The 17,633-nt window shown below is 43.1% G+C and overlaps 1 protein-coding gene across 1 annotated transcript; it reads right to left on the reverse strand.

The window, feature by feature from the left end:
* Positions 1–341: 341 nt before the first annotated feature.
* Positions 342–15,463, reverse strand: CREG2 (cellular repressor of E1A stimulated genes 2). The gene is made up of 4 exons (XM_053384198.1): positions 14,805–15,463; positions 9,033–9,202; positions 2,432–2,545; positions 342–1,084 (listed from the first exon to the last, which is right to left on the reverse strand). The coding sequence occupies exons 1-4, from the start codon at positions 15,270–15,272 to the stop codon at positions 937–939; spliced, it is 900 nt and encodes a 299-aa protein (XP_053240173.1). The 5' UTR covers positions 15,273–15,463; the 3' UTR covers positions 342–936.
* Positions 15,464–17,633: the final 2,170 nt, after the last annotated feature.

Genomic DNA, 17,633 nt, shown 5'->3' on the forward strand with positions numbered 1-17,633 from the left:
GCAACTGCTTGACCACATTTCAATGGCACCTTGAGAAGAATAAAATCTATATCCTCCCCCTTCAGCTACTGGGCAAAAGTTACAATTACAATTTTGGCTTTATCCCAACACATGGATGGCCTTAAGACATTTTGAAAATCCTATTATGTCAAGCAACCTGGAGGCGGGAAGACCAGCAGTGCCTGGTCCCTGCCAAGCAATAAAACAGTGCACTGTCCACCGAACTATGAGCCATGGTTAACATTAGCTATGATGTACTGAAACGTACTGGGTGTCCATGAGCCCAACACTAAGGCTCACAATACCAGGCAACAGTTAAATGTGAATGCAGCCACAATATGAATGTTTAAAGCAAAGTTAAAGACTTGACCTCTACTTTAGTCTTCCAGAAAAGCATGTTAGGATACAGAGTTGTCCCAAAACCATATTGAAAGCATCTTAAGAGTATAGCATTTTGTAAGATAATTAAAGACAAATGTGTGCCTAAGGAAAGGTGGAATCTATAATGTCAACTTAATTAAAATTCTGTACATACTTTAAGCAGCTCTTTCGAGTTTCATGTGAACAACTAGGTGCAGTAATATAACCACCATATATATATATATACCAGCCATTTCATTTTGGGTCGCGATTCTTGTCCAGTTTCAAAAATTATAATGAGCACATCCTGTGGTATACATGTTCATAAAAATCCAGGAATATTTAAACACCTTAAAGAAGAGTCCAGTATCATCTGTCTTCAGCCTTAACATTCATTTTCATTTCAAAGGCCCTTACTGTGTCAACCTACTCCATTTAAGAGAAATGGAGCCATTTTAAGTACTTTGCACAAAAATACTGTTAAATAAATAGTCGGTACCATAGAATATAAAACAGTTGCACCCCCACCCCCAAAAGTAAATATGAAACACTGAATCCTCTTATTTGGAATTTTGATCAAGCTTTACTGAGAACTGCTTTGAAATACTCCTCCACTGCAATGGCGGCAATTCCTCCATACCAATTCTGAAGCCAGACATGTTCAATGTTCATTTTCATAAAGAACCATTCATAATTGCGAGGCCATTTTCTCATTGCTGGGTGCCTGGAAGAACGAAAGGTAGCCAAACAGGTTAGAATAAGGCAGGTCCAGAAGGCTTCTTCCAGCCAATGGTCCCTGGAAATAATGTGAGTTTCAACACTAGCAGTAATTACTATCCTTTGGGACAGCAAATATTTAAGCCCAAATATGTGCATGGCACAAACAACAAGAAACCCTAAACGTTCAGGGATGAATCCAGACTTTGTAATACTTAAGAGTAGTCCCGCTGAAAACTGTGAGACGTAGGAGTGTGTTTATCTTCCACATTTCCGCTTGTCCTTCCTGCTGCTTTGCCCCCGGGGAAAACCTGCTGTTTACGAATCGGAGCAAATGTCAATCAGGTTTTCTGTGGACTGGCGTTTGTTCCAATTCAGCGGCAAACTGTGGGTTTGCCTGGGGAAAGCAGTGGGACAAGCAGAAAACCTCACAGACCCATTCTTTTTAAACACAGGACAGGTGGAAGCACTAAGTATGACTAAGGGAGCAATCCAAACCCAAGGTTTGCCAGGATGAGTGGCGTTTGGAAGAGGTGGCTCTCTAGCTAATGTCCCTAATCAGCTGTAGATATGCCATTGTAAGTCCTCCATTCTGGCTCAGCTGAACCAAGGCCAGGGTGCGTCCTGAAAAAGGGGTGTTATGGGTCATGGGGAGGCAAGAGGAGACTTACTCCTGCTCCAAACTCTTTCAGTTCAGCCATGGGACCCAGCAACCCAACGGAAACCACAGTGGTAAAAAAGGGTGGTGTAAGTAAAACTCTGCTTTAAAACTATTTAAAACTCTATTGTTTTTCCTTGCAGGCTCAGACCAGCTCAAGCTAGCAGTAGCCCCACTCTTGAACTGAGTATGCCATAGGGGTAAATTACACATGACACAAATTACCCTGGCATAAATTACCCCTGCTTTCTGTTGTTTGGGTTGCTCTGTTGGGCTGCAATACTAGCTACACTTACCCAGGAGTAAGCGCCACTAAATTCAATAGGACTTAGTTCTGCGTCCTGACATGTGTAGTAGGATTGTGTTGTTGTGGCAGCTAGTGTACTGCCGAGCATTCCCTCACATTAACCTTGGACATTATTCAATCAATGCTAAAGTATCTTTAAAACCCATGGATTTCAAATATGAGAGTTAAGCACTGACCATAAGGATTTACAAGTACTTAAAAAGTGCCTGGGAGGAACCCAGGTTTTCAATTAACATTTGGCTCTTGCCAGCAGATGCGTTTGGGAGAAGTTCTGTTCTGGGGGAGACAATGCTCATGTATTATTCCTTCAGTTCTTGGTCCAAATGCCTTATTTAACATTTCACCCCCCACCCCTCCTGTTAGCACAGTAACATTAGATTCATACAGACCTAGAAAACAATGCTTGCTTGGCAAATTCCATTTCTTCCAGAGGCACCGTCACCATCTGCCCTGTAAGAATAAGTCTGACACACCGTGGATCATCAGGGTCAACGATTGTTTTTCTGTAAGCAAAGAAAAGTGTTTATGTTATATGGCAGCTTAAAGATTAACTAATTTATTATGGCGTAAACCAGTCTTTGCTAACATGGCACCTTTCATGTGGACTACAATTCCCATCAATCCCAGCCAGGAGTAGCTTGTACTGTCTAGAGCTGATGGGAGTTGTAGTCCACAAATTCTGGAGGACACCCTGGTTGCTGAAGGCTGGTATACGCTTTAGTGGACTACAGTCCATTTGTTCAAAAGTTGTGTTACTGCACTTCAGAACTTGTACCTGCAGATCTACATGTGTTAACTTCATATGTAAACTTAAGCAGTCTTCAAAATATGGATCAGACCGTACCAGTTTATTCTGAAGGGCAGATATTACACATTTCTGATATGAGTGATATAGATAGGGGTGTCGGAGGCAATAATATAAGGGCGAATGAAGACGTCTATACCGTGTCTCACAAAAGGCAATGATTCTCAACAAAATTCCATTATCTGTTATAAAAAAAATTAGGGAATCATTGAGACACACAACAGATGCCCACGACAAATATTAACCAGCATTGTATTCTCAAAAAGAAGGTATAGATACAAACCATTTGTTTTTAACACTATCACAACCCTTGCTGAAATAAAATAGTTTTATTAATGTTTGGTACAAAGAGGTATTGCTATGCTGATCCCCTAAAGATTCAGGTTATCTGTCTTACTATAACAAATTTATACTAAACTCTTTGCTGCTCTTTATGTAAGAACAACATCAACGACTGGGTAACATATAGCAATACCAGGAAAGGAAGTCACAACAGGTTCAGTAGAACTAATACCAGTTTCTATTTATTGTTCGTTTCTACTTTTATCCCACGTGCACTGGAAGGTTATTGCTTAATATGCAGGCATAAATCAAAGTCACGTTGTGTTTATTGGGGGGGGGGTGTTATTGGATTGTTGTTTTTATTTTGAGTATGTATTTTGTTGTTTTATATTTTGCTTTTATTCTGCGACCCGCCCTGAGACCTCCGGTTATAAGGCGGTATATAAATTCAGTAAATAATAATACACATGAATAAGCTTGCATAGGACTGCATCCTTAACTTTACAGATTTGAAAAGCTGCTCGTAGCAATATATTTCTGAGTAATAAGAAACTGGAATTAATTTCCCCTCACTTGAACTATACTTGGTTCAGGCTGCCATTCTAGGCACACTTTCTTGCGAGTAAGCCCCGCTGAATGCATGTTGCACTGTATTCACTATATCGTATAAGAAGATGACTCTAGCAAATCTGATTTAGGGAGCTGCAGCCTGTGTGCAATAAAAGCTGTCATTCACAAACCATATATTCTGGATTAGTTTCTCTATTGTACCATCCAGCTGAAATTTATGCGAGTTCTCCAGATTAAATGCTTTGTGCACTGCATCCCAAATCTGTAGGTCCAACCTCCCGCAGCACTTCACTATTAGCATACCTACAAGAAAGAATAATAGCGTACTGCTTCCGTTTGTCTAGAATAGCTTGTTTTTCTCCTATGTTCTGCCTCTTTAGGCAGCTGTAGTGTGCCTGTTTTATGAACAGCATTTAGTTTAGCGCAGTGGAGAGAAATAAGCTTGTACTAAATTCTCATAGACCGCTAGAACCCATTGTGGTGCCCTTGAAAAGATGTTGGATCTTCCATCACCTTGATGGCTTAGGTTGATGGGAGTTGTAGTCCAAAAGCATCTGGAGTCACCAGGTTGGATACTACTGTCACAGGGCAATGTAAGAGGTGTTTCCATATTATCCAGGTCTTTGGCTAATTCAACAGTCTGTGGTCTTTTGAACGTTGAGGGGTGGGGGGACAATTTTTTTCCCTTGTTACTATGTTATGTATTAGGGATGCGGGTGGCGCTGTGGGTTAAACAACAGAGCCTAGGACTTGCCAATGAGAAGGTCGGCGGTTTGAATCCCTGCGACGCGGTGAGCTCCCGTTGCTCGGCCTCTGCTCCTGCCAACCTAGCAGTTTGAAAGCATGTCAAAGTGCAAGTAGATAAATAGGTACCGCTCCGCGGGAAGGTAAACAGCGTTTCCGTGGGCTGCTCTGGTTCGCCAGAAGTGGCTTAGTCATGCTGGCCACATGACCTGGAAGCTGTACGTCGGCTCCCTCGGCCAATAAAGCGAGATGAGCGCCGCAACTCCAGAGTCAGCCACGACTGGACCTAATGGTCAGGGGTCCCTTTACCTTATGTATTTTTGTGCTTTATATTGTAAAGCGCCCTGTGATCGTCGGATGAAGGGCGGTATAAAAATTTAATTAATAATAATAGTAACAACAACAACAACAACAGTACTTATGCTTAAACTAGGGTGCTTCCGGTAATAACAGGTAACCTGTTATTGGGCATTCATCCCAGTTTGATTGCAGGGAGGTTAGATTACACTAGCCAATTATTGAGCATGCATTCTGAATTTGCAGGGGTGGTGGATGGGGGGAGTTACGCAACATTGCTTCAAGCAAATGTTATCCCACATTTTGCAATGCCTTTCCCCAACTCTGTCCTCATCACATGGGGGGGCAGGGGCAGGGAGGGAACCGGTTTGTTGTGCACACCCTTCAGATCAGCTTTAGTTGCCAACCTGAATGCAGCTGGGATGCGATTGTGAATCTGAACCTGAATTGGCAACAGTCTGGAAGTGCTCCCAGTTTTAAAGCGTAATCCTAGATGTATCTTCTCAGAAGTAAGTCCTGCTCAGTTCAGTGGGGCTTACTCTCAGGTTACAAAATGGCAGCCTAAACATCTGGATGAATTCCAGATTGTGAAGAAACACAAACAAAACAGTTGTGCAATTCTAGGTGGAGGATGTGTTGAAAAGCATTGTTTCTTTTCCACCTACTTATTCCTCTTCTTTCACACATGTGATTTCCCAGTTTGAGAATGACTCAGGAAGGGAGCATGTCAACCTGCTTATTAAAGTATGTGCCTACACGAGAGTACTGTCAACATCAAATTTATTAGTGTCTGCTGGAGTTTCACTGAATGTTTCACCTGATCATTCATAGCTGTCATGAAACAGTTCTAAGATTATTTATGCTGGTGTACTATAACAGACCTCAGCATGGAGGGCTGCACCAATAAAAGTGGTCCATGAATCTCTGCATTCCTTTCTAGGCCATGTTCTTCTACTCCCCACAACTAGGTCCCTCTCAAGGTTGACATTCCCAGGATTTTTGGGGAGAAGCCATGATAGCTCAGTTTCAAAATTTGCACTGATGTCCCGGAAAAGACAAGGCAAGCAAATGGACGGGCATGGATTGTCATGCAAGCTACAACCTGAAATTCCTTCTTTACACAACTTTTGCATAGACTTGAAGCAGGCCAAAAACCAGCAGTGTGGCAATGCAAAAGGAAAACATGGTGGTAGCTCTCACCAACAAATGGCTCAGTCAGAGAGATTAAGAAAGGGATCAGATACTGGAGTGTTATATCAAATAATTATATACGAGTCCCCAGGAGAGTAGGGCTAAAGAATGGTGTATTAGTTCAGTATCCTAGTTCAAATTTCCCTCTAGTCAGCAGGCCGACACCCAAGCCATCTGATGGCAGCCCTGTATAGGGAGGTTTTTTTTAATGTTTTGTGATGTTTTTATATATGTTGGAAGCTGCCTAGAGTGGCTGGGGCAAGCCAGTCAGATAGGCAGGGTAGAAATAGTAAAAATATTCCTCTTGTTGTTGTTGAATAAAGGTAAAGAGACCCCTGACCATTAGGTCCAGTCGTGGCCGACTCTGGGGTTGCAGCACTCATCTCGCTTTATTGGCCGAGGAAGCCGGCGTTCAGCTTCCGGGTCATGTGGCCAGCATGACTAAGCCACTTCTGGTGAACCAGAGCAGCGCACAGAAACGCCATTTACCTTCCCGCAGGAGCAGTACCTATTTATCTACTTGCACTTTGACGTGCTTTCAAACTGCTAGGTTGGCAGGAGCAGGGACCAAGCAATGGGAGATCACCCCGTCGCGGGGATTCGAACTGCCGACCTTCTGATCGGCAAGCCCTAGGCTCTGTGGTTTAACCCACAGTGCCACCAACGTCCCTGTTGTTGAATAGGATGTCCTTATTTTCATCAGAGAAATGTTGGAAGTTATGCTGATAGCATAGGGGGCAGGAAATTAGCTCCTAGTTTGAGCCTTTTGAAACACTTCTGTGGAATTTTTTGTCCTACAATTTTTCTCTTCCCATTTAGCCTCTTATGGGTTCAGACCCAGTGCTAAGCAATCTTCACTCCAAAATAGTTCAGCATATGTGGACAAACAATGGCTGGCATGATATGGGTGTCTTCAAACATGACTCAGCTTGATGCAAACCAGGTTCCCAAATAGTTTGAATCCCCTCCACCACCACCACAGCAGTACAGAAGGCAAAGCTATATTAACAGATAAATACTGCAGCTAATTTATCAGAAACCCACATCACATTCATTTTATGTTTTGAAAAGCACAACTGCATACCTTACATGCATCCTCTGCGGCCCATAAATCGTAACACACCCTTAAAGGATATGAGCTAGTAAGCATGTATTAGCTTTACTAATCTGTGTGGTACGGACATCAAACTAAATCTCACTTGAAAGCAAAATTCATAATCTGAAAAGCTTCTCTTGATCTTTGGCTTTATGCTTCCGGGCACTGTTAACTTCCTTGCTGCTGCAGCTTTTGCGATAAAGAGCTTTCTCTTTCTTACACACACACACCACACTTCAAAGCTCTGAGTTAAAATTCCAATAGCTTCTAAAAATGAGATGCCTGCACTTGATTGAATTCCCTTTTCTAGTTGAGTTCACATCCACTTGCATGCTGCAGACGGAATTGTTAAAGAGTTTTGAATCTACTTGTTTCTTCATCTGCTAATTTCTCCTTGTTGCTACGCGCTAAGATTTCCTCATATGCACCCTCTGAACAGGTGGCAGTTGTCTGACAGCAATGATCACCTATTTGGGCAGAAGACGGACTCTGGATTCCGTTCCTGCCATATGCCCCGAGGCATTATGTGCACTTTCAAAGCTGACTGCAACACACCAGGAAACAGAGTATCCTGGAGGCTGTGGTGATGCTGGGGGTATGTACCACCACATAATCAATTTTGACAAACTATATCATCCTGGTTATTTAGAAAAAGTTGGTATGAGACATTCCCACTTGAAGAAAAACCAGCACCTCTGTCCTACGGTGAATCTGAATAAGCTCTGGAAACCTGTTAGTGAGCAGACGAAGCTCAACTATGCCAAAAAATCAGGCGGGATTAGCTCCAGTTATTGATGTTGTATGCTCGGGTTACTACGAAGTCCTGGCATGAGGAAACTGCCCAGACAGCCTGTAATAGTGAAAGCAGAATTTTTCAGCAGAAAAGCAGAAGAGAGGATCAAAGAAGCCGGTGTGTTAGTGGTGTAAAAGTGTTTTTGTATGTATCCAGGCATAAATAAACACAATTTCAGTTGTGCATTGAAAAATAAAATTTTTTATATATACATACACACATAAAAGGCTGGGTTTCTAATAAGGCGGTATGACAACTAGATCCAGGCACATGGAACCAACTATAACCTGGACGTTTTTTTCTAAAGAAATCCAGCTTTGGGAAAGGAGGGGTTTGAGCAGAGAAGGGAGTGCTCCATTACTTTCCCATTGGCTGCTGTTGACACTCCCAACTACTTTTCCACCTTGCCCTCACAGCATTCTAGATGTGTGTTTGCTCTTGTCTAGTGAGAGCAGCTGAGGAAATGACTTGGGGAAGGAAAACTGCAGGTGGAGAAAGGGTCAAGACAGTCCTTCCCTTTACAATCACCTGTCCCCCAAGCTGCTCAGCACTTGTCGCATGACGGAATGGGTGAGTTAGGGCCCATCTGGTCCTATAAAACCCAGGCTGAGCAATTGGTCATGGTCAAGCTGCTCTCAGAATGTGTTTGGCTTCTCGCCTTCTGGTTCTGGGGACTTGTCAGAGCTTGCTTTGCCTCCAGGCCTCAAAACCAGACGGGTGGGTGCATGGACCCAATCTGTGTCGATGACAGCACACACAACCCCAAGGTGCTCCATGTGTATATTTTATCTGCTCTGAGATCAAACATATACTCCCTCTGGGGCTAGACCAAAATATCGTCACTTAAATATGACAGCCGTTAAGTGCTTTGCTTCAAACGCAAACAACTTTCTTAAATGTTAACAAAAGGGCTTAAGTATGGATGTGCATGTCTTGGTACTTGTCAACATCAGTGACGTCCCAGACACCATCTGATAGGTTACACTTAGAATATACAAACTCAGGAGTTGGAAAACACCTTTTCTCAGCAAACAACAGCAATACAACCCATTTCAGCTTGAGCACTGGGAAAGTCCAACATCCGCACGCTATAATAAAATGTAAATCTCCCACAGCAAATGAGTAAACAGCACCATATTTGTTGTGATTTAAGTTGAAAAGAGCCTTCATGTTATGTAACACAACCACCTAATGCTCTCATAATCATTGTACCTGCAGATATCTCCTTCTGCCTCTGGCAATGTCAGGGAAGCAACGGAATTTTTCATCAGATCAGCTACTGTGTTGTCCTTTGGAGTCACATAAAAAAAAGGAATTCCAGTGCTATTGTCTGTGGGGCCATCGCTAATTGATAAGCAATTCCCAAACGGTGCTCCCCGGATCTGAAAAATTCCAAGTAAGTTGTGCTTAGAAAGCGTTGCAAATGTCTTCTACAAAGATGCTTGCCAGAAATTAAAAGAACCAATGTAGTATATTCAGTTCTACTTCCCTGACTGCCACTGGTTTGTACTTCATTAGATTTGTTGTTCAGAATTGATAACATACACACACACAAAGTATATCTCTCTCACTTGCGCAGGTAGAAATATATTTTTTAAAAATGTCCAGTAGCACCTTAGAGACCAACTAAGTTTGTTCTTGGTATAAGCTTTCGTGTGCATGCACACAAAACTTAATTGGTATCTAAGGTGCCACTGGACAATTTTTATTTTTTTTTAATATGTATTTCGACTGCGTCAGACCAACACAACTACCTACCTGAATCTAGAACCTCGCTCAGGTAGATCGTTCACCTGCTTTCTCACCTTTTCAGGTTAAACCAACAACAACAGGCATTTTACAAAAATAATTTTAAAAGGTGTAGATATAGGTAGGTAGCCGTGTTCGTTTGCCGTAGTGGAAACAAAATAAAAAAAATGCTCCCAGTAGCACCTTAGAGACCAACTAAGTTTGTTATTGGTGTGAGCTTTTGTGTGCATGCATCAGGTATCTGAAGAAGTGTGCATGCTCATGAAAGCTCATACCAGTAACAAACTTAGTTGGTTTCTAAGGTGCTACTGGAAGGATTTTTTTTTATTTTGTTAAAAAGGTGTGTTTGTACTGCAAATAATAATACACCCTCTTTAAAAATAAAAAATGATGTTTCTCCATGAATCACTAAGGCTTGTGGCGATTTTATAAAACTGAATATATATACCGTAAAGATTCACATTGCTTTGAGGACTGTAATTCTGTGAAGATGACCTAGAGATTTCTAACACAGAATTCTGAGCATTCTCACCTAACTATATTTCACATGATTCACTTGGGAAAGTAATGAATGTCAGTTAAAAAAATAAATAAATAAAATAAGATTTTTATCCTGCTTTTCCACTGTGCAATGCCTAAGGCAGCTCACAACCCCCCCTCCCACAAATACTTCAAAACAATTTAGTAGAAAATAGAAATTTGCAGTGCAAACAAATACTCCTCTGTGTGTGCATCTCATACATAACGTGCTACTTCTTATATATCTAAATGCAATTTGTCTTCCACATAAGCAATAAAGAGGAAACATTTCAGATTAGTAATGCACTGCAATCAATAATTTAAAAAATCTGACAGTTGCTCAGAGATATATTAATAATCTTACATCGTCAATGCTCATTTTTTAAAAATGCAATTCATAGTAAACGTGTTAACCCATTATTTAGAAATCTGATGGCAAATTATGCTTTTTTGTAACTTACATCTAGTTTCAAAGAACTGCTTTAGGTTCACTCTGAGGCAAGAAAATCTCCAGTTTTAAAGGGCACAAGTCCAAAGTTTTTTCTGCGCCCCCCCCCCCCCCCCGTGAGCTATGTATTATAATTGCAGGCAACCATTCATCTAACATCAAGTCTGCACTTCTACTGAAAGACCTTGCAATAAAACAAATAATAATACCTGAGGCTTTATAGTCCAATAATGTTATTGGAGACCTAAGATGGTATTACAGACCTCTGCTGCACAGACTTCTATTGTACAATGGGGAATATTTTATTTTATTAATATTTCATTAATGACCTTCTGTTACCAACTAACCCGCTGCATTTCACTGCCACACAGAGAGAAGGTTGCTTTAACAGCGCCTTCTAGAGACTGCTAAGGCTGATGCTTATATACACATTTCCTTTTAAAAAAGAAAACACCAGCACGATGGAGCCAAAGTTAAGCAAATTAAATGCCATTGACATCAATGGGGACATTTAAAGCACACACTAAACCTTTCCACTGCATCCAACATAATGTTTAATTTTATCTGGGAGAATAAAGCTGGGAAGTAGAGGGAGAAAAATAAGAAGAGCATATTTTGTTTTTTACATATAAAATCCTTCTCTGCGGTGACACTGAAAATATTCACATTAACTACTTGTGTAAACCAATGTATTTCAAAAGCAAGAGCTTTAAAATATACCCCATGAAAATAAAACAATGATGTCCTGCTGTTACAAATAATGTTTGTACATAATGTATTATCATAGGGCGGCTAACTGGCAGCCTTCCAAATATTGCTGTATGGCAACTCCCATCACCCCTGAATATTGACCATGCATCTGGGGCTGATGTGGGCTGGTCTCCAACAACATCTGGAAGGTCATAGGTCAGGCTTCCTCAACCTCGGCCCTCCAGATGTTTTTGGCCTACAACTCCCATGATCCCTAGCTAGGACCAGTGGTCAGGGATGGTGGGAATTGTAGTCTCAAAACATCTGGAGGGCCGAGGTTGAAGAAGCCTGTCATAGGCTAACCACCCCTAGTTCAGTAGCAAGATTTCAGTTTTTAGGTGCTGTGGGGAACCTTCCCTCACCCCCAAGTTTAGGAAGAATGTTATATTGGAAGTCACATCTATCATAACTGAAGCAGCATTCCACAAATATCTGTTTTAAATGCTTTAAAATTTGATGGAGAAGCCTCAGCGCAACATGGTCCACATACAACTTTTTCTATTTTTTGCAGCCGCATTTAGCGCACAGCTAGAAACAGTCCACCATTGCTATCCATAAAGGCCCAGTGGTTTAGAACAGTGGTTCCCAAACTTTTCCCCTCATAGACTACTTGAAAATGGCTGACGGTCTCGTTGGATCACTCAATTATTTTTCTGCCTGCTGTGGCAATTTGCAGTGCTCCATGCTAAATGCTGTACAATGTTTATTTGTATTCTTATAGACGTGCCACAGACTACCTGAAAGAAGATCACAGCTCACTAGGAAAATCTGTGTCCTTCATGCAATGGAGAGCTGTTGAGTTCTTTTTAGGAAATCAAAGCTGCTGAGCTTTTCTTGGTGAATCACAGGTATTGTGGGGGGCAGGCTTCGGCTGGGGGAGGCAGAACCTCAGATAATTGAGTACTTTCAATGCTTTTCAATAATATTGAAAATATTTGGGTACAGGAGATGGGGAGGAAATGAAGCGACAGCCAGCCTTTCATGTAAACAGTTCCAAATCCTTACCTCCTTTGGAGTGAGGCATCACTTATTTTTGGACTACTCTTTTGTGCAAGGATGGTAGATCACAAGAGGTATATGTGCACATGTAAACAAATACCCGTGGATCTTAGGTTTCCTGGCTTGGAGCAACACACACAAACGGCGGCTGTTTTGTGCAAATCTGGGAGATTGAGAAACTTGTATTAAAATAAATAAAGGTGTGTGCTTACAGGTAAACAGATACCAGTGTGCATGCCCGTAATGACCTCAGGTAAGGCCAGCCCACCCATGAAGTAGCTATCTCAGACAGCGGATGACCCCATGGCAGCACCCTCATGAGCGTCTCTTGCCATGCCCTCCTCACCTCTGCCAGAGAAGCGGTACCAGGATAGGTGCTGATGTCCTGCAAGATCTTGTGAAATCTCATCGAATTCTTGCAAGACGTCAAGGAGAGCAAAGGATCTCATGAGATCTGGGTGAGATCTTGGCAAGCTCTTTCAGGGCATTGGCGCCCATGCCGGCACTGCTGCTCAAGAAGCGGCAGTGGTGACACAGCTGGTGGCACAGCTGCAGTGCCACCGGCAGGTGGTGCCGCAGTGGGCAGTGTCCCATGGGTTGTGGTGGTGTGGCACTTCCTGTTTTGCCTCAAGTGGCAAAATGGGACGTACTACCCCTGAACTCAGGATTCCAGCACTTACAGCTGTCAGTTCTGAGGGAAGGCAGGCAAGGACCCACAGCCCAGGTGGGGCTGGCTACCTTGGGGAGGAGGTGTGTGATTCCTCAGCTGGAGCAGGCTCAGGAAAGGTGAGGGTCACATGCCACGTCAAGGTATAACAGGCCGGCATCCTGGCCAGGCCGGCAAATAGCTCTCTTGACAGATGACTTGGACAGATGACTTGTACTCAGATAATTGAGTACTTTTAATGCTTTTGAGTAATATTTGTGGATCTAGGGGAGAGCAGCTGCCCCCTCCCCCAGCTATGCCCATGCTGGTACAGTAAAAGGCAGTATGCAAGGGAGCACTGCTGGACCATCAGGGTGACGGGCAGAGCCTTCTTATTCTGGCAAGTGACTGAGGTGATCATGAGGCTTTCAAGTTTGTTTGCATGGAGGGGTCAGAGAATGAGGAAAACAATCAAGAAGAGACATGCTAGCAGTTTAAATGTTAGTACTTCTTTGTAAGGTTGTGTGTGCCTAATTGAAAAATAAAGAATGCATTTAAGATGGCTGGAGATCTTTTGTTAAGGCTCAGGGTGTTTTACAAATTAAATCCATGCAGTAAAACATAGGAGCTTACTCCCAGGAAAATATACACTGGATTGTAGGCATTCTGATAAATTTGGCATTATGCTACATACGCTTCTGTGTCTGTAATGATAGATCAACTCAGCTATTTGCATTTTTTGGACATTTCTTGGGGGTGTGGCTGTGGGGACTGTTGCGATCAGCTCCTGCGCTTCAAAATTATCACTACACTAGACTGTAGTGTCACTGTAGTAAACTAATCTTGCATAGCGTACACCTTTTAGGAATTTGGTCCATATTTCAACTACCTTTTACATCGTTTTAAAAATACTCAACTTGCAATACCAGAATTCCTCTGTTGTATATCCTTAGTTAAAATATGCCAACTTCACAGCCAATCACAAACAAACAATCACACCCTAGGCCAACCCCAACCTCTCTCACCACCAAAGGAACACAAGTGAACAACACAAGCACGCTGACACCAAACTCTACATACATTAAGCATAACAGAAACACCGCTACCCGACCCCACCCCCATCCATCTCCCCTCCCTCCACCCCCTTTCCTTTTTTTTCTTTTTTTCTTTTCTTCTCTCCCTAATGCCTCATCAAATGAAACAGATTTGTAAAATTGTTACATGGAAGAAAAAAAAAATACGAGGCATTACACTTACACTGTAAAACAAGAAAACCCTTAATAAAATATTTAAAAAAAAAAAAATATGCCAACTTCTCCTCTATGTTTACAGTCAGATGATGCCCCTTGCAAATGGCTCCTAAAGATGTAAAACAACAACACCCCCCCCCACTCTCCAATTTCTCCAGTGAGACAGCAACGATCCATTAAAAGCTGTTCCATTTATATAGCTAGTATCGGAAGGTTTGTCACGGAGCAAGAATAATCGCTTATCGCATTTACAAGATGCTGTTGGGAGTGCACAGAAGCCTGGATTGAAACAGCCCATCCCAAACAGCATTCCTGTGCTATCATCATTATTGCCGTTTAGCAGACCATCCTTCAACAAGAGTTCTTAGGATGGATGGTGGAGGACATTCACAACAAAGTACAAAACTGCAGCATCATAAAATGAGGCTATGTATTTTTTAAAAAAAATATATATATATAGCCTCATTTTTATGATATATATTTTTTATATATAGCCTCATTTTATGATGCTGCAGTTTTGTATTTTGTTGTGAATATGGTATACATGGAGGAGATATATATATACACACACACACACACACACACACACACACATATATAGGTTTCTAGCAGAGGCGTGGTACCTTTTCTTGAGCGGATCTCGTGGCCAGGAATCCCCAGCTGCTGGAATGGATCAGGAACCGGGCCGCCCTGGCCGCTTGCTCGTGGGACGCGAGGCTCTCCGTGCCCCCTTTGGTGCTCGCTCTCCGGTAGGAAAACATGCGGGAAGGGGACGAGTTCTGCTTCGGCCTCGCCGCCCCCGGCCTGGACCTCATCTCCTCCTCTTCCTCCTCTTCCTCCACCTCTTTGTACACCGAGGCCGGGTAGCTCTGCTTCCAGATGCCCGTGGTGTCTTCCAGGAGCGCGGGGAGAACCTCCTCGTTGGAGGAGCTGTGCAGCTCTTCCTCCACCTCGTTGGTGACGGACCACGACACCGAGTTGACGATCACGTAGCCGCCGGCCGGGGCCAAGGCCAAGCTGCACCACAGCAGGGCCCACGAGAGCCAGCCGGGGCACGCGGCGGCCCTGGGCACCGGCGAGCACGCGGGCATTTTGGAGCCAAGCCTCCCCGAGCTGCGTGCGCCCAGCTCCGCAGCCCGGAACGCGCAAAGCCCAGCAGTCTGGAGGGAGCTTTTGGCTGCGAGAGCAGCGGCCCCTTGAGGCGGAGGAGAGCGGCTGGCCTGAGAAAAATGCCTAAGCTGGCAAATAGCCAGCAGCAGGGGATCATCGGAATTCTCTTGTTTGCTATGACTCGGCATCCCGCCCTTAAGCATCCTCCGCGTTACTATTTCTTACATTTTTAAGAGCCCTTAATCGCAGCGTCGAAACCTCACGTTGGACAAAAAGATTCCTGCATTGCAAGCGGGTTGGACTAGACGACCCTCGGGATTCCAGACCCTCCAAGTGTCCCTATTTTCCAGGGACAGCCACAGATTTATAGAAACCGTCCTGGTTTCTGATCTTATCCTGGAATGTCCCGCTTTTCCTTAGGACGTCCCTATGCAGTTGTGCCACCCCTGAGACAAGGAGATAAGTAACTATACAACCTCGAGAAGACATCTGAAGCCAGCCCTGGATAGGGAAGGTTTTTGTAACGTTTAATGATCTTTTTATATATGTTGGGAGCTGCCCAGAATGCCTGGGGCAACCCAGTCAGATGGGTGGGGTATTAACAATAACAATAACATTAACAATAACAACAAATTATTATTATTATTATTATTATTATTATTATTATTATTATTAACATCATCATCATAATTCAAAACAACATCCCTATTTTCATTTCTATGATTCTGATTCTTACATGGAGCACAGGCCAGGATATGCAGCTCCTACCCTCCCATTTATTTCCACAACAACCCTATGAGGCAGATCAGGCTGAGACATCGTGACTGGACCAGAGTCTCCCCAGTGCAGGTAGGGCACTCTGCCCACTGCATTGCACACGAGCGTAGTTAAACCTATGGGGATAATGGCCTTGGCTGCTCTTGTACAGCTGTTGTAAAGATTATTGAGATAGAATCACAGAGTTCGAAGGGACTCTTGTCTGTCCAATGCTCCTTCAATGCAGAAATCCTTTGCGCAGCGTGGGACTCGAACCCACAATCATTAGGTTAAGAGATTCACACTCTACTGACTGAGCTATCCTTGCAAAGCCTTTTTAACTCTCAAAATGCATAATGCATAATGTTGATGTCAAAGTAATTTGACTGACTGATGCAATAGTCTTATACCCTGTCATTCCTCAGGGCACACTGATGACAATGTGTTCCAAAACTCTGCATGACCCTACATGGCAGTCTCATGTAGATTTAAAATAGCATGAGGAGGCAAGACCACACACTGGAGAACCCACGGGACTGCACATTATTCCGTATGTACAGTGGTGCCCCGCAAGACGAATGCCTCGCAAGACGAAAAACTCGCTAGACGAAAGGGTTTTCCGTTTTTTGAGTCGTTCCGCAAGACAAATTTCCCTATGGGCTTGCTTCGCAAGACGAAACGTCTTGCGAGTTCTTGCGAGTTTGTTTCCTTTTTCTTAAAGCCACTAAGCCGCTAAACCGTTAATAGCCGCTAAGCTGCTAAGCCGTTAATAGCCGCTAAGCCACTAATAGCAGTGCTTCGCAAGACGAAAAAACCGCAAGACGAAGAGACTCGCGGAACGGATTAATTTCGTCTTGCGAGGCACCACTGTACTACCTTCTGGTCCAAGTAGGAGTGGAACCACTTCAAAGCATGGCCCCCTACACCAGTCTCTCCCAGAATGGTACCATGGCCAATAGTATCAAAAGCTGCTGAGATTACCTGACACAGGTAATCATAAAGGGAGACCAAGGCAGCTTCTGTGTCAAGCCAAGCTCTGAATCCTGATTTAAATTGATCCAGAAAACCAGTTTCTTCCAAGACTGCTGGATCTGGTTGGCAACCGCTCACTCAAAGACCTTGCCCAGGAAGTGGACATTTACTTTAAGGCAAAAATTATTAAAATCCTCCGGGTCCAGGGTAGGTTTATCCAGAAGTGGTATTACCACACCTCTTTCAGGTGCCTTGGGACTAGTCCGTGTTAGAAAACACTTATCAAATAGCTACTTCCAGGATGAAAAACTGAGTAACAATTTGGGGCAAGGGTTACACTGAATATTCCCCCCTCCCCCCGAAAGTTTGAATATGTTGAGTCAGATGTTTGAAGAAGTTTGAAGACCTTGAGTCAGAAGCACATGGGGTATATTGGACTGAATACATTTGGATATCCCCAGAGAAGTCTGGTTAAGAAACACACACATACAGCTTTCATAGTAAGATTTTATGTAAACTAGATACCTAAGCAAATCTCCAACCCATTCACTTTGGAATGGCATCACTGATGTCAAAGGAACTACCCTTCTAACCCTACAGCAGGCACAGGCAAA

This window comes from Podarcis raffonei, chromosome 4 (assembly GCF_027172205.1).
Source record: "Podarcis raffonei isolate rPodRaf1 chromosome 4, rPodRaf1.pri, whole genome shotgun sequence".
NCBI classification, from domain to species: Eukaryota; Metazoa; Chordata; class Lepidosauria; order Squamata; family Lacertidae; genus Podarcis; species Podarcis raffonei.

Bases quoted from the DNA above. Each gene is read 5' to 3' on its own strand.
- CREG2 (XM_053384198.1), bottom strand. From the start codon at position 15,272: ATGCCCGCGTGCTCGCCGGTGCCCAGGGCCGCCGCGTGCCCCGGCTGG. The intron at 9,203-14,804 runs GTACCACGCCTC...GGAATTTTTCAG, and splicing joins CGAGATCCGCTCAAGAAAAG to ATCCGGGGAGCACCGTTTGG. The intron at 1,085-2,431 runs GTCTGTATGAAT...TCGTTCTTCCAG, and splicing joins AAGCAAGCATTGTTTTCTAG to GCACCCAGCAATGAGAAAAT.